The 27,756-nt window shown below is 44.5% G+C and overlaps 1 protein-coding gene across 1 annotated transcript in view; it reads left to right on the forward strand.

Annotated features, from left to right (window-relative positions):
• LOC124606003 (dynein beta chain, ciliary) overlaps positions 1-27,756 on the forward strand; it is an 809,537-nt gene that overhangs the window by 59,039 nt on the left and 722,742 nt on the right. Inside the window, exons 5-6 of the mRNA XM_047137965.1 lie at positions 4,259-4,455; positions 17,049-17,188. Coding sequence (XP_046993921.1) covers positions 4,259-4,455; positions 17,049-17,188 — 337 coding nt within the window. The remainder of the gene's footprint in view (positions 1-4,258; positions 4,456-17,048; positions 17,189-27,756) is intronic.

Consider the following 27,756-nt stretch of genomic DNA (forward strand, 5'->3'; position numbering starts at 1 on the left):
TATCCAGACTAACTAATCCTCTGGAGGCTAGTTCTAGGGTTAGAAAAAGCATGAATAACACTGTTACAACAGAAACCAGTGCGGAAGTCCCAGGAGTGGATACTAACCACAGTAGAAAATACTAGCAGCATCTTAAGGCAACAATTTAGTTGCAAAACACAACATACTGAATGAGACACTGTTCACTGAGGCACTCCAAGTGAGAGTAGACTTACGCGGAGCTGGACCGAGGCCGGAGTCGACGGACGCGGATTCGGCGCCCAGATCATCTCACTGAAAACTCCGCCAAAAAGGCGGAATCTAGGGGTTTTAAAGAGTCGCGTGGAGGCACTGTTTTTCCCACTTAAAGCCACCCTGCCAATCCCGCAGGTCTCTTGCAGGCGACTGCCAATCACGATTTAGTTAGGTCCCGTCTACAGCTCCTAACGCGGGGATGTTAATGCAGTTGCACTGACTAAGTTCGTATTTGGTATCAACACTGTTCAGCTGAAAGCTAAACGTGACTGCTCTGCCAAATAAGGCTTGCAACATTATTGTTTTACGTCATTTAGCCTCGCCCCTCGGGCTCCCCGGAGTAGGGACTGCTAGGTCAACAGTTTTTTGGTGTTTAACGTTGCTGTTCTCAGGGCCGGTATCAAGCTGGCTTTATACGCTAGTACGTGCCTGTTGGTTACAAAGTTCTACGGTGGCAACCTACCACAGCGTCTAGACAACACATGAAGTTACATGTTAATTCCTTGAGGAGTAACTAGCGCCCTGGGACCGCGTCTGGGGGCACCTGCATTTTCGCAAGGCTCTCCCCTTACGGTTTACTTTTATGTAACAATATTGAACCGTCAATTAGGGCGGTTCACAAACAACTCAAGTACACATGTTATTCCAAAACGTTATCGTGGAAGTAGGGGCCAGGAGGTGCTGGTGAAATAACACACACTGCTAAATATCCCTTTTTATTTTAAAGATTTTCTCAAGAATAAATTTTTAAGTCTGGCATTTAAAAAAAAATATTTCAAAAACAAATTCCAGTCGTTGACAAATTTTCTTTATGAAAAGGAGATTGCAAGGTATGACGTTAACAACTTCCCAATAATAAGATTTTAACTTGATATATATATAGGACAAAAATATAAAAAAAACTCCTTTAAAAATAGCTCTATGTAAAGGATATTGCAAAGTTTGACGTCAACAATAAGAAGATTTTAGACTTGTTGTATCAATAAGGGAACAATTCCAAAAAAAAACTTTAAGTAGCTAGCTTGTACTAAGCAAAAATAGTCGTCTCTCGCCAGTTACATAACTTATATTTGTTACAAGATAAATACGAATAAGCCAGCACACATACCTTCATATTAAAGGCAGTCCCCCCAAAAAAATTTTCCTTAGCTCGGTGAGGGAGTGACACGTCTAAAGGGACCCAGATCACAATAGTCGCAATAGTTATTGGTGGTCTATAGGGCCACAGAAGATCAGCCCCAAAACTTGCATTACAAGCCACCATCTCTCCGAGTTACCCAAAACCAGAAGATGTAGCAAAGGCGGTGTCTGTACAGACTCTGAACCACAGAGACACACGACACCGACCCTAAATCACCCAATCAAGGTGTGAATGAAACGGCCCGACCAAGAAGCAATTACCACATTCCCGCGGACAGGCAAACGAAAACTGTGGTGGGAAGACCCCAAAAAACCACTGGTGAAGAAAATATATAACTCTGTTACATAAAAACAGTACCCAACTTCTCACACTCCACCACAGCGCCGGGAACACGTTGCACTTCCTCATGCTCGTCAGAGCCAACCGCTGCCAGTGGTTTCAACGGGCGATAAGAAGACATACGGTCCCACGCTCTGATCTCCTGCACCACGACTTCTAAGCTTCACAAGCCACGTACATGCGGGTAAGGCAGACTTAGCCCCTGACAGCCAAGAGGTCGGCCAAAGCACGTGGCGAGCAGTTGACGACCCCCAACAACAGGGCCCCGTTCGCGCCATCACCTCTCTCGGTCACCGCCCAGTACGTACTTCCCGATCGTCACGCGACCGTACACTTGCTCCACCTCCCCCCAGAGGGCGGTAGCAATCCAAACACCGCGCCAAACCGAAAGTGCAACCGCAAACACTAGACGCGAAGCGAAAGCACTCCGCCTGGCGCGCTTTTCGAAGAGCCAGACACCTACGGCTCAAATATCTCTCCTAGTTTCGTCTGCCCTCAGCATCGTCTCTGCTTCCGCGCCTTGCAGCGCCTGTCCTCCTTTCTCACAGCTTCAAGATAACACTACAGTAGCAAGGAATAATCAATATATTACATTCTATCGCTCCTTCTTACAGACTTTAACTATTGTATCCCCCTTTATTTTCGCTGTTTCAGTTAATTATTGCTTAAGGTCAATCCTTTCAAAACCCAGGCGATCATTGTAGGCAAAACCACCCCTTCTTTCCGCCTCCTCGATTTCTACCTCACCATCTAGGGCCATCCTATCGCCCTCACCCCCACCCTTAAGTACCTTGGTGTCACCCTCGACCGTCGTCTCTCCTGGACCCCCTACCTCCGGACGATCCAAGCCAAGGCACGCTCCCGACTCTGTCTCCTCAAGCTCCTTTCCGGCCGTACTAGGGGTCTGGACCCCTCCATACCTATAAATCCCTCATTCGTCTTTGCTACGCCCACCCTGCCTGGATCTCCACTCCCCCTACCTTTTACAAATCCCTTCAGGTCCTAGAACGCCATGCTCTTCGCCTCGCCTATCGCATCCGTCTCCCCTCCCCCACGCGGATCCTGCACGACCTTATTCCCTTCCCCCACCTCCTCCTTTTCCTCGAATGGATACGGATCCTCTATACCTCCCGCAAACTCGATCCTCCTCACCCGTTGGTCTCTCCCATCCTCTCCTGCCCCCGTCCGCTGCCGCACCTATACTTCCATGTCCCACCTGCTCTCTATCTCTCCACTGTCCACACCCTCTCACAAGGTGGCTTCCGCCAGCTCCCCCTCCCTGATGATGCCCTCCTCCCCTCCATCTACCCCTCTTACCAACGTTGATCCTCCCTCCCTCTTCCTGTGTTTGTTCCTTTGGGCACCCTCTCTCCCTTCTCTCCCACTTCCCTCCCTCCTCCCTTTCTCCCCACTCCTCCCCTGGGCTTCCCCTACCCCCATCCCTCCACTCCTCCTCCCATCTCCTCTGCCATTGGCATCTTTGCTCTCCCTTCTCCCTCCCCCTCACCCTTCTTCCCCTCTTGGCAGGTCCCCGGACTCACACACGTTACATGGACATTTGCGCGCCGGAGATAATCGCCATCTGTTTCTCGTGTGTGTCGTCGTGTTTTGTGTTCAGTGTTCACCGTCACGCTCCATCGTTCATATGTGCCATCGAAATCATCAGCGTTTGTGCGTCGTGTCAACAGTTTGTAGTGTGGATTATCGTCGAGTGTGAACGGCTCCATGTTTTGTATTCTCTGTCTACTGTTTTTTACCCGCCATTATGTCAATTATGAGTATTCTTTCTGTTTTTAACATTGTCTCCTCTAAGGCTGAAGAGCGGCGTAGAATGCTGCTGCCAGCCTACCTGTTGTTTGTACAGGTATAAAATTACAATAAAGAAAAAAAAGCAGTGATTAGAACAAAACATTGTTAAATTTGGACAACGCAACTTCGAAGGCAATCATTCTTAGCAACTAGCCAGATACCTATTAACTCTTCCATAATTCCGGTAAATATCTGCCACAGATTCCTTTTCAGTATTGTCTATGTATTGTTCGTAAGCTGTATACACTTTGCGAGTGTATCTATATTTTTCCCATTTTTGCTGAAGATGTGATGATGGTCATTAAAGACCGAAACCGGTAATCTGTTAAACAAAAAGATTGTGACCATAGATGTAAATTAAAGGAAACTTATTACAAGTATTTTTGTAACGCTCTTCTTTTGTCGTTGCTGTAGTGATCAACGTAACAAACTCATAACGCCCGCCAACCGAGTCGCATGATCGATTTACGATTGCACGTTCGATATGTATCGTTTGGACACCGCGACTTCGATAGGCAATTATTCTTGGAAACTTCCCAGATCCCTATTAACCCTTACATTCTTCCGATAAGTATCTTCCACAGATTCCTTTCATCTCGTTTAGCTGAGCTACCGAATCATTCGACGGCCACGCGTCTAAATTACTGGCCTCCTGTGCAACAGAACTGTGACGAAGAACACCTGTCTGTGTGAGATGTGAGTGGGCTCAGAGAGTGATTGCGTGTGTCCGGGCAGGTGTTCGTGCCGCTGCTGTCGAACCCGGGCAACAGCCGCGCGTGGCCCAAGGTGGTGGCCCAGGACATCCAGCGGCACGTGCACTCGCTGCAGAGCACCGTCTACCAGGTGCGCGGACAGGTCAGCGGACACACCGTGCTGCCGCTGCCCGTCGGCGTCGACCGCGTGCACGAGGCAGAGCGAGCGCTCGTCTCCAGGTAACCTCTCTTCACTACTAACTAGCTGGCCGCCCCCTTAATGGGAGAAGAAAGGCAAGTAAGCACCAAAAATTCGATTTTTAGATTTTAGCATATTTGAAATGCCCGGTCTTTCCTGCTTGAAACAGGTTTTGTTTTATGTAACTACGACAATTTTTTCGTGAGATATGATGGTTTTCCTGGCGCTCTGTACAATCTGACATTTAAATGCCACGCCTTCCTTTTTGCGCCATGCAGAGATAACGCACAGTATTCTTTTACTTCTTGTATATTATTTCATGCCCGCGCCTCGCGGGATTAGCCGAGCGGTCTCAGCCGCTGCAGTAATGGACTGTGCGGCTGGTCCCGGTGGAGGTTCGAGTCCTCCCTCGGGCATGGGTGTGTGTGTTTGTCCTTAGGATAATTTAGGTTAACCAGTGTGCAAACTAGTTCTCCACGTACGCGTACACCACCATTACTCTACCACGTAAACATAGGGGTTACAGTCGTCTGGTGTGAGACGTTCCCTGGGGGGTCCACCGGGGACCGAACCGCACAATAACCCTGGGTTCCGTGTGGGGCGGCGGAGGAGTGAAGTGGACTGCAGTAGTCGTCGTGGTGTTGTGGACCACTGCGGCTGCGGCGGGGACGGAGACCCTCCGTCGTTTCTAGGTCCCTGGTTAACATGCAATACAATACAATATTATTTCATGCTTCTATTGTTTTATCGCTTCAATGTTTCCTACCCTGTATATGCTATCGATACTCGTTTTTCCGATCGTGTTTGTTATTGTTTTCGGGCGTTAATGGTTGTATGTCATTTGGAACCGGTTACCGAAAGCTGACAACCCTCAAATTTGGTGTTTATGATGCTATTTTATGCTTCAGTGATGGTGTAATTAGAAAACTGGATGTTTTGGAATTATTGGGCATAAAATCTAGTGGAAATACTGCAAAATCCATGGTGCAAACAGATAAAGAGAGAATCTGCAAAGCAGATATTGCTAATTTAAAATTCACAAGGGAAGCCAGACAGAAAAGAAGATGGACCAAGAGAAGAAAAGAAGATCAGTATGATTCATATGATGCTCAGTACGGTGCAGGAAAATATTAGTGGTCAGTAATTCTCATCAATAACTATTCTAGAATTGCAGTATTAAACTTTAAACGGATTTTTCTCAAAACTACAGTTTTTTTACTTTCAGGTACCATTGTTTGTTAAACTAATGAAATTTGGTCAATTTGTACTGCAGATGGTAATAAGTTATTACAAGTAAATTGAGAACCACCAAACAATCAGAAACTGTTTTATACTAATTAATGTACCAAAAAAAGTTAAATTTTACTGGTGAAAGAATAAATTTTTTTCTTAAAAGCCATAAGAGGTATTATGTTCATTTTACTTGTAAATTGAGGCATATATAAATTTCATTGTTTTATCACTCATAGTTCGTTTCGTAAGTGTACCTATTCAAAGGGTAAAATAGCATTGGCAGAATAGGGATAAAAATTGCCTTCCGTCTCCCCTTAACTGAGTCGTCGGCGCGTCTAATTGCCATGCAGGGGTCCCGGTTCGAATCCCAGTCCGGTACACAATTCACTCGTCGACGCTGGTTCCGCGTAATGTCCCGATGCAGCTGACATCAGTAACCCCTTTCCTTTCCTTTCTCCCCCCTCCACCTTCAATTTACATAAAATGTCCAATAGTCCGCTGCAGCTGTATTTATTCAGATCAGTTATAAACTCACACAACCGGTTTCGCAAACTTTTAAGTTGCATCTTCTGGTGCAAATGTAAATGGTGTGTCATAGGTTACAGAATGCCGCAGGGTAACAATTGGGGTGGCTAGTGAGGCGTGCGCTGTTCGCGCTCATGCCGTTTATTGCTCGTCATCTTTTTTTTGGTTCTGTTGCCTCGTTTTTCTTTTAATTCGATATATCGGCGTCACTAGGCGCTGGTTTCCTTGCCCGTGAGTGGCAGCAGCAGCGCTGATCGATAAGTGCACCGTCCTACTATCTCTCGAGCGACCTCGAGTATTTCGGGATCGTCGTGTGTCGGGAGTTCAGTAGGGAGCTCGGTCGAGACGCAGCAGCAGTCGGGGACGGAGCGCCAGTGAGACGCGGACATTGCTCGCCGACCGCTGGCGACACACATGAACTGTCCGACGGAGGGAGATTGGAGCGGGACGACCGTTGGTCGGTCGTTCGGTTGGTCGTTTCATCGGCTGACGTGTATTTGGTCTTTTGACCGTTTCCGGGCCTCGTCACTTGGTCATCTTGCCGGACGTGTGTCGGTTCCTTTCTTGTGCAGAGGTGTCGGGTGGACAATGGGCAAGAGTTTCCTCTGCATGGTGAGTCCGAGCCAGAGTGCCCGGGTCGTCGTGTCTCCGAATTCCGAACGGTCATCGAGTTGAGTCGGGTTGGAGCTGCAGTCAGCTCCGGACAGCCAAGACTCGCCCGACCGTCGCCGACACTCATAGCTTGAGTGGGGACGACCTGGGCTGGTCGCTCGGTCGTTCGTCTCATCGGACGACGTGTATTTGGTCGCCGACCGCTTGTGGAAACTCTCTGTGTGTCGAATTGATTCGTTCGTGTTGGTCCACAGTGATTGCTTTTACGACTGTGCGAGTTCTTGTGCAAGTGTGTAGCTTATGTGATATCCAATGAGCAGATGAATGCTGTCTGCGCACTGGAATACGCAGTTGGTCGGTTGCAATAGGGGGAATTGATTAGTTTGTTGGTTGGTTCTTCGGCCGTCCCTAGGTCGTGTTGCCACCCGATTGTTCAGTTTACGCTTGGCTGCCTGTCTCAGCTAAACTGTTGATACACTTTTCTCCCCAGGCTGACCTTTGGAACACTTCTGAGCACCACTGTTTGTTGTTTGTGATTGTCATTTTATTTGGTCGCAGGTACTGTGCCAGGCCTTCAGCCGTGTATTAATATTGTCTCTTTTTATGTTTAGTATATGGCCTTCAGCCGAACTTCATAACAGCTTTAAGATTAGGCCTTCAGCCGTGTTTCTTTAAAAATTATTGTTGCTCTGTATTTAGGCCTTCAGCCGAGTTTGTTTCAAAATCTGTGGTTTTAATATATAAATCCTTGTCTGTTAGGTTTCTCTTTAATTATCTTGAATTCTGGCTTTAATATAAAAATCCTTGTCTGTAAGGTTTCTCTTTAATTATCTCGAATTCATAAAACGGCCTTCAACCGTGCTCTGTAAATGTTTATCTTAAGGTTGTCTTTAATTATTTGGAGTAATTGTTTGGGCCTGCAGCCGACAAGATACTTCAAGTTTTCCTAACTTGTTTTTCTGTTGTACTGCGTAAACGCTTATTTTTAAAGCCTCTCTTTTATTATGTTTAAAAAATTTTATTGGGCTTTCAGCCGAAGAATTAATTTCAATTTTAATTGGCCTTTAGCCGAAATTTGTAAACGCTTGGCTTTTAAAGAATTTCCTTAGCTGATCTGAAATATTATAAAGAATTTCCTTAGCTTATCTGAAATATTATTTCGGCCTTTAGCCGAGAAGGTATTTTAATTTTACTTAAGAAAGACCTTCAGCCGTTACTCAGCCGTGAATTGATGTTTGTTGTTTTAAAGAAAAAACTGTGCATTGGTTCGAGGTTCAAATGGCTCTGAGCACTATGGGACTTAACTTCTGAGGTCAACAGCCCCCTAGAACTCAGAACTACTTAAACCTAACTAACCTAAGGCCATCACACACACCCATGCCAGAGGCAGGATTCGAACCTGCGACCGTATAGGTCGTGCGGTTCCAGACTGCAGCCGTTCGGCCACCCCGGCCGGCTTGGTTCGAGGAATACAGTGTGTATGTTCTTGTATAACTAACAGTAAATTACCTTGGCCCCTTTCCACAACCTGATCCGCTCTGTTCTGCGAAACCAGATTTCAGTTAGGTAAGTTTTCAGCCCTTCTCAGTTGATAAAAAACCGTCGTCAACTGATAAAAAGACCATCTTCAATTATGTCTATGTTAAGTCGCGAACAATAAAGTTTCCGATTAAAATATGCTCTTGTCGGCTTGTGTCAAGCAACAAAGTGCCCCTCATAGATGTTATTCAGCGAAGTACTGGGGCCTGTAGTGACAACAGCCAACACGCTCATGTGCCCGGACAGCAGCCATAGTACACGCTTCGAAGGCACCTGGGACGCTCGTAACGTATGCTGTCAGCTGCTATGATGATGGCGAACACACACGAGCGCGTCGGCTGTTGTCACAACAGGGCCCTATACTTCCCTGAATAACATCTATGAGGGGCATTTTGTTGCATGACATAGGCCGACAAGAGCATATTTTAATCGGAAAGTGTACAGTTCACGACTTAGCCCAGACGTGACTTTCTAGGAGAAAAACAAAAACTGTTAGTAACAGTTTTCCGGAAAGTGTTAATTCGCACTGAGCAGTATACGAGTGCGCAAGCCCACAAATACGAAACAGCTACCGCGATGGAAGACCAAAATGACAAGCAGAGGATCGAATCGAGATATATATCAAATGATCGATTCATGTGTGTTAGATTGTTTTACAGAAGTTAGAAACAATGGACATGTTGTTACTACACGAGCACTGTGGTAGCTAGCGGGCAATGACTGCAGCAGCCTAATTAGCATTAGAAACTTTTGAATTCAATGCATGGAACACCTGGTGCAACTCATTCATAGGGAAACACGGAATTCTGCAGCATCGTGTCACTAAGGACAGCAGCGCCAATGACAAGCTTCCATTTGATGAACTATTGGGAACAGTGAGATTCTTTCAACTTCAAACCCCCAGTATAATTCTTGAATTTAACCTTAGTTTTGATAAAAGTACCGATTAAACAGAATGTATCACGTCTCAAGTAAGATAATGTTATCTTTTGAGTTGACAATCTTACAGAGATAACTGTCAACCAGTTGAGACGAATCTGTCGTAAAGTTTTGGATTAAGTTTTGCGACCTTACGTAAAATGTAGCCGCTTCTGCACATTATTGATTTGTGGGCTGTGCAAAGCTATCCCTCGTTATAAGCCGGCCGTAGTGGCCGAGCGGTTGTAGGCGCTGCAGTCTGGAACCGCACGACCGCTACGGTCACAGGTTCGAATCCTGCCTCGGGCATGGATGTGTGTGATGTCCTTAGGTTAGTTAGGTTTAAGTAGTTCTAAGTTCTATTAGGGACTGATGACCTCAGCAGATAAGTCCCATAGTGCTCAGAGCCAATCCCTCGTTATACGACGGTCTGGTTGTCGATGAAACCGGAATATCGACGTGTTAGAAGTAATTCTGTCAAGGTGTATGCCGTTCTGTCAACCGTACGACGTATAATTTTACTGACAGGTGAAAAAATACATTCCTCCCTTGCAGAAGTGCCCTATTCTCACCCAACAGCAAACGGAAGCGTTGCAAGTAATAAAATGTACGCCGGGATTAGTAATCAATCGCAGCCTTCAGTTTTGGAGGAAATGCTTTGATACGTTTAGTTTGCCGTGAAATTATCGCCAGATCGCGAGGTATTTGGCAACGTTAACGAAGTTGCTTTCCCTAATGATATTCACATTAAAGAATGTGACTGTGGCTTCGGAATACACTGGTTCTCTTGATGTATAAAAGCAAATATCAAAGCAAAAATTAATATACTGGAATTTATATGTATTTAATTTTCATTACTATTAGTTACATAACATTATGTAAGATTTGCGATGGTAAAATCTAATTTTAGTAAGATTTGAAATACTTATTTCTTTCGCAAAAAGTTCCATTGTTTCTCGACATCAGTAAAATACTGATCCCATTGAAGTTGCATACTTCTGCGACAATAAAACGAAAAAAATGACAATATAACATCAGATTTGAACACGGAGTACAAAAATTCGAAACTTTGCTCCTAGTTACTACCGTGCCAGCTCGGTTGGTATAGCACCGCGCTTGCGAATTGAAGCAGTAGCATCAAGACTTTGTCATTTTCTCGGAAACTATTCAGTGTTACCACCAAGCACAATATAAGTGTCCATTTTCACCCTTCTTTCACCAAGCAGAGTTTCGACTGTGTCAGAGAGCAACCTATTTCGGGTGCCGCTTGTCAGTATTCATTCCACTCCTTTATGATTTCCAATGTCATCCTACCATTTATCATCTCTACTTATATCTTGGACTTCTCCACAGATGCCCCTTCTATCTGTTCACCAGGCAACATGTCCCAACCAATTCCGTTCAATTTTCATTAGAGCACAAATACGACGACCACTCCAGTTTGTTGTCTTATCCTTTTGCTTATTTTCCTGTCTTACTGAGTAATTTTCATCACGCTTCTCTACACTTGTAACTAAGGAACTCCCGAGTTTCAGTGATTTTTACATTAACAGCTCACATCCGAATGCAGTATGTAAAAACTGGTGTTACGTACTGACTATGTTCTCCGTTTCAGACGCGTCGGATTTTCATTTTGAAAACTATTTGGTTCACCAAAGGCATTACAGGCAACTGTTACCTTGTTCACCGAGCAAGAAGGCGCAGTGGTCAGCACAGTAGACTGGCATTCCAGAGAACTACAGTTCATATTCCCGTCCGGCCATCCAGGTTTAGATTTTATGTGATTCCCTAAATGTCTTAAGGCAAATGCCGGGATGGATCCTTTGTAAAGGCAAGGCCGGTTTCCTTCACAATCCTCCCAAATCTGAGCTTGTGCAAAGGACTATAAACACTGAGCTTTCTTCCTTTTTTTCAAATGGTTTCAAGACTACATTTTCAATCTGTACTATTTTCTTCTCAGTATGTTGATTACACATTGTCCTGTTATTATTCCAACAGATTTCCAGGCCTATTTTCAGTCTTGTTCTACTAAGCTCATCCTTTATTTGTTGAAGTTTTTCTGCACTAGAAGCAAACAATGGCATTTTATCAGTAAAGGTACGGTGGTTCAATTATGATCAATTAAAGTGTTTTTACGCAATTAAAAATCTGAAACCTCATTTTGAGTGAGCTGTCAGATTTGTAAACAACAAATAACCGAGCTACCTACGCTCAGAAAGATGGACTGTGGACACAAACTCAGTTGCAGTATCGTAAATAACACACATTTATTTAAACAACAATTACAATTATCCAAATCTGTAAGAACGTCAGCATTACACTTTTTTTTGTATTCAGCCTACTGACTGGTTTGATGCAGCCCGCCACGAATTCCTTTCCTGTGCTAACCTCTTCATCTCAGAGTAGCACTTGCAACCTACGTCCTCAATTATTTGCTTGACGTATTCCAATCTCTGTCTTCCTCTACAGTTTTTGCCCTCTACAGCTCCCTCTAGTCCCATGGAAGTCATTCCCTCATGTCTTAGCAGATGTCCTATCATCCTGTCCCTTCTCCTTATCAGCGTTTTCCACATATTCCTTTCCTCTCTGATTCTGCATAGAACCTCCTCATTCCTTATCTTATCAGTCCACCTAATTTTCAACATTCGTCTATAGCACCACATCTCAAATGCTTCGATTCTTTTCTGTTCCGGTTTTCCCACAGTCCATGTTTCACTACCATACAATGCTGTACTCCAGACGTACATCCTCAGAAATTTCTTCCTCAAATTAAGGCCGGTATTTGATATTAATAGACTTCTCTTGGCCAGAAATGCCTTTTTTGCCATAGCGAGTCTGCTTTTGATGTCCTCCTTGCTCCGTCCGTCATTGGTTATTTTACTGCCTAGGTAGCAGAATTCCTTAACTTCATTGACTTCGTGACCATCAATCCTGCTGTTAAGTTTCTCGCTGTTCTCATTTCTACTACTTCTCATTACCTTCGTCTTTCTCCGATTTACTCTCAAACCATACTGTGTACTCATTAGACTGTTCATTCCGTTCAGCAGATCATTTAATTCTTCTTCACTTTCACTCAGGATAGCAATGTCATCAGCGAATCGTATCATTGATATCCTTTCACCTTGTATTTTAATTCCACTCCTGAACCTTTCTTTTATTTCCATCATTGCTTCCTCGATGTACAGATTGAAGAGTAGGGGCGAAAGGCTACAGCCTTGTCTTACACCCTTCTTAATACGAGCACTTCGTTCTTGATCGTCCACTCTTATTATTCCCTCTTGGTTGTTGTACATATTGTATATGACCCGTCTCTCCCTATAGCTTACCCCTACTTTTTTCAGAATCTCGAGCTGCTTGCACCATTTTATATTGTCGAACGCTTTTTCCAGGTCGACAAATCCTATGAAAGTGTCTTGATTTTTCTTTAGCCTTACTTCCATTATTAGCCGTAACGTCAGAATTGCCTCTCTCGTCCCTTTACTTTTCCTAAAGCCAAACTGATCGTCACCTAGCGCATTCTCAATTTTTTTTCCATTCTTCTTGTAAGCAGATTCCCGTTGCACTATTAATGTTACCACCGTTGCTTTTGATGTCACCAAAGGTTGTTTTGACTTTCCTGTGTGCTGAGTCTGTCCTTCCGACAATCATGTTTTTTTCGATGTCTTCACATTTTTCCTGCAGCCATTTCGTCTTAGCTTCCCTGCACTTCCTATTTACTTCATTCCTCAGAGACTTGTATTCTGTATTCCTGACTTTCCCGGAACATGTTTATACTTCCTCCTTTCATCAATCAACTGAAGTATTTCTTCTGTTACCCATGGTTACTTCGCAGCTACCTTCTTTGTACCTATGTTTTCCTTCCCAACTTCTGTGATGGCCCTTTTTAGAGATGTCCATTCCTCTTCAACTGTACCGCCTACTGCGCTATTCCTTATTGCTGTATCTATAGCGTTAGAGAACTTCAAACGTATCTCGTCATTCCTTAGTACTTCCGTATCCCACTTCTTTGCGTATTGATTCTTCCTGACTAATGTTTTGCACTTCAGCCTACTCTTCATCACTACTGTGTTGTGATCTGAGTCTACATCTGCTCCTGGGTACGCCTTACAATCCAGTATCTGATTTCGGAATCTCTGTCTGACCATGATGTAATCTAATTGAAATCTTCCCGTATCTCTCGGCCTTTTCCAAGTATACCTCCTCCTCTTGTTATTCTTGAACAGGGTATTCGCTATTACTAGCTGAAACTTGTTACAGAACTCAATTAGTCTTTCTCCTCTTTCATTCCTTGTCCCAAGCCCATATTCTCCTGTAACCTTTTCTTCTACTCCTTCCCCTACAACTGCATTCCAGTCGCTCATGACTATTAGATTTTCGTCCACCTTTACATACTGCATTACCCTTTCAATATCCTCATACACTTTCTCTATCTGTTCATCTTCAGCTTGCGACGTCGGCATGTATACCTGAACTATCATTGTCGGTGTTGGTCTGCTGTCGATTCTGATTAGAACAACCCGGTCACTGAACTGTTCAAAGTAACACACCCTCTGCCCTACCTTCCTATTCATAACGAATCCTACACCTGTTATACCATTTTCTGCTGCTGTTGATATTACCCGATACTCATCTGACCAGAAATCCTTGTCTTCCTTCCACTTCACTTCACTGAACCCTACTATATCTAGATTGAGCCTTTGCATTTCCCTTTTCAGATTTTCTAGTTTCCCTACCACGTTCAAGCTTCTGACATTCCACGCCCCGACTCGTAGAACGTTATACCTTTCATTGATTATTCAATCTTTTTCTCATGGTAACCTCCCCCTTGGCAGTCCCCTCCCGGAGATCCGAATGGGGGACTATTCCGGAATCTTTTGCCAATGGAGAAATCATCATGACACATCTTCAATAACAGGCCACATGTCCTGTGGTTTCCATTGCCTTCTGCATCCTCATGTCGTTGATCATTATACTGCTAAGAACTAATTACCTGTTGTCAGCCCAAACAAATTCTGCTGGCCGTGAGTCTTTCATACGAAGCCCATCGTCGAGAGAATGCGTCGGTTTGTCTCCCGTTTCAAACGAAATGATATTTAATTCGTAATTTTACGTGGCCATTCGATAGAGCGCTACCAGATTAGTGTAGTGCAGTATTCGATTTATCGATTTGTATTAACATAAACAGAAAAACGTGGGGCATGACGAGTACTCCAGCAGCGACTGAGCAGCACGCTTCTGTGTGACGGCGGCAGTCAGCGCGGGCCAGCGCGGTGCTGTCGCTGCTGCAGTACTCGTCACTCCTTGCGTTTTACTGTCCCTCTATCGATCAATCAAATGTCGCACTAGATTAATTTGAGACGTGTCTACCGAAGGAGTACGTAATATATGGTTTCAAAAATCATTATGTTTATATATGAAGATGGTATCTGTTCTTTCGGACATGTCCGAAAGAACACATACCATTTTCATATAGTTAAGGCTAACAGGCCATTTAACTTCTTCTTCTGTGCGGATGCACATGTATTGCCGAACTCTTGCGGGGCTCGGTAAGATTGTCTGCCGTGAATAACGAGTGAAACGATCCGGGGAACTACGAATGTATTGTGTGGACATCAAGTTGGGATTTGGGTCTCACGGGGAGCGTGTAAGGGATAAGTCCCTGCAGTCGCACTATCCTCTGTCCCCTCGGTGGCTCAGATGGGTCCGTCTCTGCTTACATCTGCCGGCATGATAGCTCAGCGTGTTCGGTGAGAAAGCTGGTTGGCCTCTGTAATATAAAACTGAACGGAAGGATCAACAAAAGAACTTGAACGGATGTCATGTGACGTCCGCAACGACCAAGCACAATGATCAACAACGAACAAAAAGCAAAAAAAAAAAAAAAAGAAAAAAAAAGATGGATAGAGCGTCTGCCATGTAATAAGGAGATCCCAGGTTCGAGTCCCGGTCGGGGCACGCATTTTCAACTGTTCCCGTTGATGTATATCAACGCCTGTCGGCAGCGTAGGGTCTTGATTTAATTATCATTTCATTTTGTTTATGACTTGAAACGAACCGACGCATCCCGTCGACTGGGCGTCGCATGAAAGACGTGACGAGCAGTAATTGTTTGGGCTGACACCAGCTGCACAATGCAAAAACGAAATTGCAAATATCTGCCGAAACACCAGAGAAAATGCGCCTGACGAACCACACACGCACACACACACACACACACACACACACACATATATATATATATATATATATATATATATATATATATATATATATACACTCCTGGAAATTGAAATAAGAACACCGTGAATTCATTGTCCCAGGAAGGGGAAACTTTATTGATGCATTCCTGGGGTCAGATACATCACATGATCACACTGACAGAATCACAGGCACATAGACACAGGCAACAGAGCATGCACAATGTCGGCACTAGTACAGTGTATATCCACCTTTCGCAGCAATGCAGGGTGCTATTCTCCCATGGAGACGATCGTAGAGATGCTGGATGTAGTCCTGTGCCATGCCATTTCCACCTGGCGCCTCAGTTGGACCAGCGTTCGTGCTGGACGTGCAGACCGCGTGAGACGACGCTTCATCCAGTCCTAAACATGCTCAATGGGGGACAGATCCGGAGATCTTGCTGGCCAGGGTAGTTGACTTCCACCTTCTAGAGCACGTTGGGTGGCACGGGATGCATGCGGACGTGCATTGTCCTGTTGGAACAGCAAGTTCCCCTGCCGGTCTAGGAATGGTAGAACGATGGGTTCGATGACGGTTTGGATGTACCGTGCACTATTCAGTGTCCCCTCGACGATCACCAGTGATGTACGGCCAGTGTAGGAGATCGCTCCCCACACCATGATGCCGGGTGTTGGCCCTGTGTGCCTCGGTCGTATGCAGTCCTGATTGTGGCGCTCACCTGCACGGCGCCAAACACGCATACGACCATCATTGGCACCAAGGCAGAAGCGACTCTCAACGCTGAAGACGACACGTCTCCATTCGTCCCTCCATTCACGCCTGTCGCGACACCACTGGAGGCGGGCTGCACGATGTTGGGGCGTGAGCGGAAGACGGCCTAACGGTGTGCGGGACCGTAGCCCAGCTTCATGGAGACGGTTGCGAATGGTCCTCGCCGATACCCCAGGAGCAACAGTGTCCCTAATTTGCTGGGAAGTGGCGGTGCGGTCCCCTACGGCACTGCGTAGGATCCTACGGTCTTGGCGTGCATCCGTGCGTCGCTGCGGTCCGGTCCCAGGTCGACGGGCACGTGCACCTTCCGCCGACCACTGGCGACAACATCGATGTACTGTGGAGACCTCACGCCCCACGTGTTGAGCAATTCGGCGGTACGTCCACCCGGCCTCCCGTATGCCCACTATACGCCCTCGCTCAAAGTCCGTCAACTGCACATACGGTTCACGTCCACGCTGTCGCGGCATGCTACCAGTGTTAAAGACTGCGATGGAGCTTCGTATGCCACGGCAAACTGGCTGACACTGACGGCGGCGGTGCACAAATGCTGCGCAGCTAGCGCCATTCGACGGCCAACACCGCGGTTCGTGGTGTGTCCGCTGTGCCGTGCGTGTGATCATTGCTTGTACAGCCCTCTCGCAGTGTCCGGAGCAAGTATGTTGGGTCTGACACACAGATGTCAATGTGTTCTTTTTTCCATTTCCAGGAGTGTATATATATATAGAGAGGGAGAGAGAGAGAGAGAGAGAGAGAGCACATACATATATAAGAGCAGATACAAAAGAACAAGCGTCCGTGGTCCAGGAAATACCAAAAACTCCTTTGTCTACAGCGGCGGCGACGTGGTGGACCTGTACCTGAAGAGCGCCATTGAGGGCGTCATCATAAAGTGGGCGACGCAGATCAACGACGTGCTCAGCGAGGACTCGTCACAAGCCTTTGGCGCCGGCCACCACCCCACGCCTTCCGCAGGTAAGTGCTGTCAGTTTGTCCTGCCGCATTTTGGTGGAATGTTCCTCTGTGTGATCGGTGCTCGCCCCTGAAAACGGGAAAACAATTAATTTTTCTTACGAATTTTTTTCAGGGCTGTTTCCGCTGAGAAACTTATCGGGATGGCACAGAGTTAGCGTTTATATCTATCGAATTTTGTATTTATTCTATTGGTACGTGTTGCACAATAATGTAAGTCAAATATCAATTCATTTGCGGAATGAGCTAGTAGAAAAGATCTAGTTGTGGCGCCTTTGACTAGTAGTCAAAACGTTATGACTCCCTGATTCCATTTCAGCCACTGGTTAAAATCATGAATAAAAACCATAAGCAATGGTGGCCGAGGACTTTTGAATACTTTTGTTATAAGGAGTCTTCTTCGTTTTGGCACCGGCCTTGTCAAAGGTCTGGGCTCACTCCCACCGTTAGGGAGGGAAACTGCCCGTAAAAGGCGGAAGAATCAGCAGTGATCAACAGAATGAGGATACAGTAGGCAAAGCAAACCAATACATTAAAGACACATAATGTATATTCACACTAGATGTGGTTTGTAATTGAAAACGTCTCATGGTGATCTCTCTACTGGCAAAAAAATTCCGTATTTGTTTCATATTTGGATCTCCGAGAGAAGACTGTCAAGGGGGAGATGACCAACAAATGGGTAACGAGCGACAGTTGGAGCGCGGCACGTTAGAAGTTTGAATGTGCATGGAAAGTAGAAAATATGAAAAGAAAAGTGCAGTGGTTCCGTCTCGATATAGAGAGGGCCAGTGAAATCTAATGGAAAGAAGATAAGGATTTCTAGTTAGACGAATAAAGGGTTAATATCAGGAACAGGAGTAGTATTCCTTATGAATGGAAAGGTAGGACAGAAATCAAGCTACTGTGAATAGTTCAAAATCGACAGCAAAACGATACGGACAAGAATAGTCCAAGTACGAGCATACATGCCGAAGTCACTAGTAGAAGATGAAGAGATGGAGAAAGTATATGAGGATGTTGAACAAGTAATTCAGTACGTAAAGGGTGATGATGATCTAACAGTCATAAGGGATTAGAATGCGATTGCAAAACGAGGATTTCCCAGAAAGTAATACAGCGATTTTTTTTTCTCAGCCGAAAACAATGCTACGAATGCGAAACGTTACGTATGAATTATTTGAAGCCTCCTGAGTGAGTGCGTCAAGTTTCCGTCACTTCCGACAGATAGCGAAGCTGCAGGACCGTTTCAAAATGGCGTATGTAGATGATGTACGTTACAAGCAACGTGCCGTTATTGAATTTCTCGCTGCAGAGAAAGAAACTGTTGAAATATTCACAAACGCTTGTGCAAAGTCTATGGGGCATTTGCTGTCGACAGAAGTATAGTTAGTCGGTGGACAGGGAGGCTGAGGTCATCAGAAGGCGGTTTGGTGGAGCTCCACGATTTGCAGCGGTCGGGAAGACCATCCACGGCTATCACATCAGACGCGTTGCAACTAGCTGATGTTGTCATTCGAGAGGACAGACGCATTACGAAGAGACAGTTGGCGCTGAATCTGTCAATCAACAAAGGATTCACACAGTGAAGCACTGGCTCCGCCACCTGGACATGGATTGGTACCGACAGGGCATACATGCCCTTGTTTCGCGCTGGAGGAAGGCCATAGAATGGGATGGAGACTACGTGGAAAAATTGGATGTGTAGATGAAACACCATTCTTTCGTGTGTGTAATTCTCATTATGCTCAATAAAGAATTGTTGAAGAAAAAATGCGGTGCATTACTTTCTGGTCATCCCTCGTAGAAGCAATATATGGCAAATGGGCTTGGTATTATAAATGAGATAGAAGAAAGGTTACTTAAGTTCTGCAATAAATTTCAGCAAGTGAACTCACTGTTCAAAACCAGTAAAAGCAGAAGGTATACTTGGAAAAGACTCGGGTAAACGGTAAGACACCAGCTGGACTACGTCATAATCAGACAGAGATTTCAGGACATTAGATTGTAAGGCATACTGAAGAGCAGATATAGACTCAGATTACAAGATAGTAATTTCGGAGATTAGACTGAAGTTCAAGAGAATCGTCTAGAAGTATCCATGTGGTAAAATATGGGGTATTGAAGTAATGAGGAATGAGATGCATTTACTTTAAGACGGTAGATACATCGATAATGAATACCACAGAGGGCAGTTCCGTTGAAGAGGAACAGCTATCACAAATGTTGAACAGGCCGATATAGGTACGAGGAAGGCAACTGCAAAGAAAGCCTGAGCAACCGAAGAAATACTTCAGTTGATCGACGAAAGAAAGAAAAACAAAAATCTTCAGGGAAAGGGAGGAATACGGCACTTAGGAATGAAATAAATAGGAAGTGCAGGGAAATAAAGGCAAAATGGCTACAGGAAAAATGTAAAGAAATCTAGAGAAAGGATCGTTGGAAAGACTGATTCAGCATATAGAAAATCCAAAACAACGTTCGCTTAAATTTAAAACAAGGGCGTCAACATTGCAGTGGGAATACCACTGTTGAACGCAGAGGAGAGAGCGAATAGGTGGAAAAAGAACGCTGAAGACATCTACAATGGGAACGATTGTCTGATGACGTGATAGAAGAAGAAATGTGACTCGTTATACAAGAAACGGGCTTCAGTATTAATCAGAGCTGCGGGCAAATAAAACAGAAATGACAGTTAACATTAATTCGGAATTTCTGGTATCATTGTGGGAAGTGGTAACTGACAATTCGAGTTGGTATGTAGACTATATGAGACTGCAAACACACCATGAGACTACCGGGAAAATATCATCCACACAACCCCGAAAGTAACAAGATAATGTAAGCGCGAGAACTATTGCACAACCAGTTTAACATTTCATGCATACAAGTTGCTGACAATAATAACATTCAGAATAATGGAAAAGAAAACTGAGGATCTACAAATAACGAGCAGTTTGGCTTTAGGAAAGGTAAAAGGACCCGAGAGGAAGTTCTGATGTTGAGCTTGATTATGGACGACTAAAGAATACTGTAAAATCATGTACGTAGGAAAGTAAACGTAGGAAAAGCATTTGACAACGTGAAATGCTGCAAGAGGTTTACACTTCTGGGGAAAATAGAGATTAGCTTTGAGGGACGACGGGTGATGTGCAATATGCATAAGAACCAAGAAGGAAAAATAAGATTTGAATATCAAGAACGAAGTGCTTGGCTTAGAAACGCTGTAAGAAAGGACGTAGTCTTTCACCCCTTTTATTCACTCTGTACATCGAAGAAGCAATGACGGAAATATAAGAAAGGTTCAAGGGTTGGATTAAAACTCAAGGTGAAAGGATGTCAGTGATAAGATTTGCTAATGACATTGCTGTCCTCAGTGGAAGTGAAGAAAGTTACATGATCCGTTGAGGGAATTGACAGTCTAATGCATACAGAGTGTAAAAAAAAGAAAGACAAAAATAATAAGTTGTAGCAGAAATAAGATCAGCGATAAACTAAACAACAAGACTAGTGACCAAGACGTAGACGAAGTGAAGGAATACTACTACCTTGGAAGAAAAATGACACACAACACACGAAACAAGAAGGATATACAAAGTATACTATCACAGGAAAAGAGGATATCCCTGGCCAAAAGAAGTCTACTAGTATCAAACATAAACGTTAATGTGAGGAAGACATTTCTGAGGATGTACGTTTGAAGCACAGCATTGTACGTTGCTGAATCAAGGATTATGGGAAAAAAAGAGAATCGAAGCATTTGAGATGTGCTGTTACAAAAGAGTGCCTAAAATTAAATGTACTGATAAGATAGGGAATGAAGAAGTTATCCACATAATCGGAGAAGAAAGGAACGTATCGAAAATGCTTACAAGATTTCTGTGTGCGTATAAGAGCTGGGTTGATGACACTTTGCTTTCAGCTCCAGGCTGTGTTGGCTTCCGTTACTCAGCTTGAAGCTGAAGTAGGCGGGAATCATTGTTGTGTACTGGCCGTGAGCATTCAACGGACGTCCAGTGTGACCCACGAGTCTACCGATTGGTCTACTCCGGTGGCTAGTCCAATTACTGCTCGCATTGTAGTTGACCCCTCACTCGTGGTCGAGTGTGAGGTCGCCTCGAAGCGTGGCAGGCTGCGAAAGACTTCTCAGGAAACTGAACGTAAGGCCTACCCAGTTAGTCTGACAAACATTTTTCAGGTGCTATCTGCAGCTGATGATGTCCCTCCGCCAGATACAATCGTCGTTTCAGAGAAAACATTTCAGCCTGCAAGATCCGAGCAGTCAGAGCATGTGGCATCATTGGTAGCTGGGAGCTCTAATGTTAGGCGCCTTATGCGGCCCTTAGGGACGTGGCTGCCAAAGGGAGCGGAGGGGGAAAGCCAGAGTGCATTCTATGTGCGTACTGGGTGGAGTCATTGCAGACTTGGAACGACTCTTTCTGGATGCTACAGACTACAGCGTGCAGCCAACTGCAGGTGGTGGCTGACGTCGGTATCAATGATTGCTTCAGAAGAGATTCTCTCTGGTTTCGAGCGGCTATCTGAAGTGGTAAAAGCTGCCGCTCTTACCAGCAAGATGAAAGCAGAGCTCATCATTTGCACCATAGTCGACAGGACAGATTGCGAACTTCTGGTACACAACCGAGTGGACAGTCTGAATCAGAGGCTCAGACGGTTTTGCGACCTTATAGGCTGCAGATCCCTCGGCCTGCGCCATAGTGTGGTGGGGTTTCGGGTTCCTCTAAATAGGTCAGGGGTCCATTACACGCAGGAGGAGGCTGTATGGATAGCGGGGACTCGGTGGCGTGGAATGCAACGTTTTTTAGGTTAGTGGGTCTCGGAGAAACACAAAAAGGTCTTCAGTCTCAAAGACCGCAGGTCGGACGCAGGAAGAATGTACACTACTGGCCATTAAAACTGCTACACCACGAAGACGACGTGCTACAGACGCGAAATTTAACCGACAGGAAGAAGATGCTGTGATATGCAAATGATTAGCTTTTCAGAGATTTCACACAAGGTTGGCGCCGGTGGCGACACCTACAACGTGCTGACATGAGCAAAGTTTCCAACCGATTCCTCATACACAAACAGCAGTTGACCGGTGTTGCCTGGTGAAACGTTGTTGTGATGCTTCGTGTAAGGAGGACAAATGCGTATCATCACGTTTCCGACTTTGATAAAGGTTGGATTGTAGCCTATCGCGATTGAGGTTTATCGTATCGCGACATTGCTGCTCGCGTTGGTCGAGATCCAATGACTGTTAGCAGAATATGGAATCGGTGGGTTCAGGAGGATAATACGGAACGCCGTGCTGGATGCCAACGGCCTCGTATCACTAGCAGTCGAGATGACAGACATCTTATCCGCATGGCTGTAACGGAACGTGCATCCACGTCTCGATCCCTGTGTCAACAGATGGGGACGCTTGCAAGACAACAAACATCTGCACGAACAGTTCGACGACGTTTGCAGCAGCATGGACTATCAGCTCGCAGACCGTGGCTGCGGTTACCCTTGACACTGCATCACAGACAGGAGCGCCTGCGATGGTGTACTCAACGACTAACCTGGGTGCACGAATGGCAAAACGTCATTATTTCGGATGAGTCCAGGTTCTGTTTACAGCATAATGACGGTCGCATCCGTGTTTGGCGACATCACGATGAACGCACATTGGAAGCGTGTATTCGCCATCGCCATACTGGCGTATCACCCGGCGTGATGGTATGGGGTGCCAATGGTTACACATCTCGGTCACCTCTTTTTCGCATTGACGGCACTTTGAACAGTGGACGTTACATTTCAGATGTGTTACGACCCGTGGCACTACCCTTCATTCGATCCTTGCGAAACCCTACATTTCAGCAGGGTAATGCACGACCGCATGTTGCAGGTCCTGTACGGGCCTTTCTGCATACAGAAAATGTTCGACTACTGCCCTGGCCAGCCCTATCTCCAGATCAACTGAAAACGTCTGGTCAATGGTGACCGAGCAACTGGCTCGTCACAATACGCCAGTCACTGCTCTTGATGAACTGTGGTATCGTGTTGCAGCTCCATGGGCAGCTGTACCTGTACACGCCATTAAAACTCTGTTTGACTCAATGCCCCGGCGTATCAAGGCCGTTATTACGACCAGAGGTGGTTGTTCTGGGTACTGATTTCTCAGGATCTATGCACCCAAATTGAGTGAAAATGTAATCACATCCCAGTTCTAGTATATTTGTCCAATGAATACCCGTTTATCATCTGCATTTCTTTTTGGTGTAGCAATTTTAATGGCCAGTAGTGTAGATGTAGGAACCATCGGTATAACAGTTGTAAATAGTCGTAGCTGTGTTGGGAAAGTAACAGAGCTCAAAGCGCTAATAGAAAGCACTGATGCTGAAATCGTTTTACGTACTGAAAGGCCAGATATAAATTCACCCGAATTTTTTGCGGGGGACCTAACCGTGTTCAGAAAGGATACGATAAATACAGTTAGTGATAGCGTGTTTGTTGCTGTTAAAAGTAGTTTATCTCGAAGCGAAATTGATGCAGATAGTTCCTGTCATTTTTGGCATCCGAGATAAAATAATTGGATCCTTTTCCGGATCACCCAACTCAAATAATACAATTGTTGAGAGGTTCAAAGAAAACTCGAATCTAATGGTTACCTCAATTTATCCTCGATGTGTTGGCGAAAATGCATGTTTAAATCCGAAGGTACACATAAAACATAATCCGAAATTGTGCTAAACGCTCTCTCTGAAAATTACGAGTATTTCGAGCAGTTAGTTCGTAACTCGAATAGTAAACGGTTGTGAAAACACGCTCGAGCTCTCAGCAACAAATAATCCTGAGCTAATAACGAGCATCAAAAGGGATACAGGGTTGTCGTAGCAAGACTGAATACCGTAACTGCCAAATCCATCAAAAATAAACGAAAAATATATCTATCGTAAAAAGTAGATAAAATTTCGCTTGACACCGTCCTGAGAGACAATCTCCACTCCTTCCAAATAAACAATGTGAGTGTAGACCATATGTGACCTGAACTCAAAGAAATAGTATCGACAACAATTGGGAGATTTATACCTAACTAGTGTAGCCTGTGGTCGAAATTCGACCAATTGCGTCAGTGGACATGTTCTGTGATGGCAGATGTCATGTATCTTAAGGTGTCTGAAATGTTAGCCGCAGAACTGATCCGTGGCAAATGCTAAATAATACTTACGTATATTCTTGAAATATTTTTTGCTTTCTCTTCAGTTGTTCCATAATTTGAAGGGAATATTTGACACACTGTGTTGAAAATAAATTTTGTGTTAATGGCGGCAAATTATTTTTACCCTTACAACAACTCAATGTGAATGCCGTTCTATCGCATAAAGTCATCTCAAACGCAAAATGATTTGCATTACAAAATCTGCACTGTAAGTTCATCAAACCACAATTACAGTTGTCAAAATTATTTGTAATTATGTTCAGCGAACATTTAAATGTATCTTTCAGAACGACAATAGAATTATCGTTATCAGCAAACTGCATTGTTCCTATTACTTTCTCTAAGCAAAAATTGTCTCTCTAGTTCTCCGACTTTCAGTCCGACTCGTGAATGTTCTTCTTCGAGGCGTAATCTAAAACAAATATAGTTTCCCTATAATACGAGATAGTAGCTACTCAAAATTAAGATACAGAAAATTAGGGACACTCTAAATTTTGTGGTGATGGCGGCATTCGAACACAGAGCTATATAGTTCCGTTAACGCTTGCTCAAGCGTGATTAGGTGTGTAGCCGCTCTTAGATCAAAGTAAGTGAAAAAACGACGATAACAAACAACGTTTGTTGTCCCCAACGGCTTCATTGCTACGTTTGGTTTTCGACTGTTGACAACATCAACAATGTGGCATTTGGTGCAATGTAGCTGTCCTACACACGTATGATACCGAAAACCAGTTATATGCAACATTTAAATACGAACTTCCTTCGATAGCAACTTCACGAAACGTTACTTTCGTGTGTCGTTTCTGCTGTAGCACCTGATCGTTACGTGTAATAGAAGCTAGCAGCAATGCCAGAGACTTTCCAAATGTGTGTGTCTACTTTCTTTTACCTCATGTACATACATTATTTTTTTCTTTTGTACCCATCTACTGCAAAATTCTTTCAGAGTTATGTAAGTTTCATTGGCCTCTTTGAATTTTCGATGCTCACGCATTAATATTATGATCGTTAAATAAAACGGATGCATTGTCATTATGAATGTCCACATTGCTGCCACTTTCTCTACGCAAAAATTGTGTGTGTCTAGCTCTGCGTCTCTCACTCTGACCCTTTAGCACTCTCCTTCTAGGCATACCCTTAAACAAATATAGCTTTCGCATAATAAGGGAAGTCGGAAATCCCAGTTATTGAAAACAAAGAAATTAAAAATTAGGAACTTACTTTAAATTTTCTGGTAATCGCACTAAATTATCACACATTTACTCTAACAGAAAAGTAAGTGAAATAACGATGCCAATATACAACGTTATCTACAGACTTCGTTACTACTATATATTGATTTTCACTGCTGACAACATTATCGACTTAGCAGTTGTCGCATTGTAGCTGCCCGGTATACTTGTTACACTGCAAATAAACCGTGTCAACTTGCAAGCCTCTAGAATACCATTTCAGAAAAAGTTATAACTTCCGTGTGTCATTTCTACCATAACACTTCATCGATTCGCAAGACAGAAGTTGGGAGCTCTTCAATTTAAGATGTTCAGGTATTGGAGATTTTAATGCGTGATAGAGAATAAAACATCAGTGTTATGAATGTAAAAGCTTCTACATCCTTTTACCACTCTTAACGGCTACAGGTACACATTATTTTTTCATTGTGTTCATCTGGGGTAAAGTACCTTCCGAAGTATACACTGAACGCCGAAGAAACCGGTATAGGCAATAACGCCTGTATAAGACAAGTACCTGGCACAGTTGTTAGATCGGTTACTGCTGCTACAAAGGGAGCTTATCAAGATTTAAGTGAGTTTGACCGTGGTGTTATAGTCGGCGCATGAGCGATGGGACACAGCATTTCCGAGGCAGCGATGAAGTGGGGACTTTCCCGTACGATCATTTCACGAGTGTAACGTTAATATCAAGTATCCGGTAAAAAATCAAATCTCAGACATCACTGCAGCCAGAAAAAGATCCGGCAAGAACGGGACCGACGACGACTGAAGGAAATCGTTCAATGTGACAGAAGTGCAACCCTTCCGCAAATTGCTGCAAATTTCAATGCTGGGCCATCAACAAGTGTCAGCGTACGAACCATTCAACGGAGCATCATCGATACGGGCTTTCGAAGCCGAAGGCCCACCCGTGTACCCTCGATGACTGCACGACACAAAGCTTTACGCCTCGCCATGGCCTGTCAACACTGACATTGGACTGTTGATGACTGGGAACATGTTGCCTGGTCGGACGAGTCTCGTTTCACATTGTATCGAACGGATGGACGTGTACGGGTGTGGAGACAACATCATGAATCCCTGGGCCCTGCGTATCAGCAGCTTTGTAATGGTGTGAAGCGTGTGCAACTGGAGTGATATGGGACTCCTGATATCTCTAGATACGAACCTGACAGGTGACACGTTAGTAAGCATCCTCTCTGATCACCTGCATCCATTCATGTCCATTGTGCATTCCGACGGATTTAGCGATTCCAGCAGGAAAATGCGACATCCCACAAGCCGAGAATTGCTACAGAGCGGCTCCAGGAACAATCTTCCGAGATGAGATACTTCCGCTGGCCACCGAACTCCCCAGACATGAACATTATTGAGCATATCTGGGATGCCTTGCAACGTGCTGTTCAGAAGAGATATTCACCCCCTCGTACTCTTACGGATTTACGGACAGCCCTTCAGGATTCATGGTGGCAGTTCCCTCCAGCACTACCTCAGGCATTAGTCGAGTCCATGCCACGTCGTGTTGCGGCACTTCTGCGTTCTCGTGGAGGCCCTACACGATATTAGGCAGGTCTACCACTTTCTTTGGCTCTGTAGTGTATAAGGATCATTGGTCTCCTTGTACAATTAATATTAAAAACCAGTACTTCAGTTTTTGTGTTCACGTATTAATATTATGATAAATTAACAATTGACGGAGCTGATCCCCCATGATACACAAAACAAGGCAGAACACTGCGGCAGAACAACGAAAAAGCATGCTAAATTTAAAAGAAGGCAAAACCCACAAAATTGGTGGTCTTTTACAGAAGCTCGAAATTTAACACGAACTTCAACGCAAGATCCTTACAACTGTTTGCACAACGAAACTTTGTCTCGAAAACTGGCAGAAAATCCAGAGAGATTCTGGATGTTAAGTATGCTAGCGGCAAGACACAATCAATGCCTTGTCTATGCCATAGGATTCGAAATACTGTCAATGACAGTGCTGATAAAGCAGAGCTATTAAGCACAGCTTTCCGCAATTCCTTCACCAAAGAAGACAAATTCAATATTCCAGAACTAGAATAAAGAACAGCTGCTAACATTAGTAACTTAATAGATATCCTCGAAGTAGTGAAGCAAAT

This window comes from Schistocerca americana, chromosome 3 (assembly GCF_021461395.2).
Source record: "Schistocerca americana isolate TAMUIC-IGC-003095 chromosome 3, iqSchAmer2.1, whole genome shotgun sequence".
Classification (NCBI taxonomy): domain Eukaryota; kingdom Metazoa; phylum Arthropoda; class Insecta; order Orthoptera; family Acrididae; genus Schistocerca; species Schistocerca americana.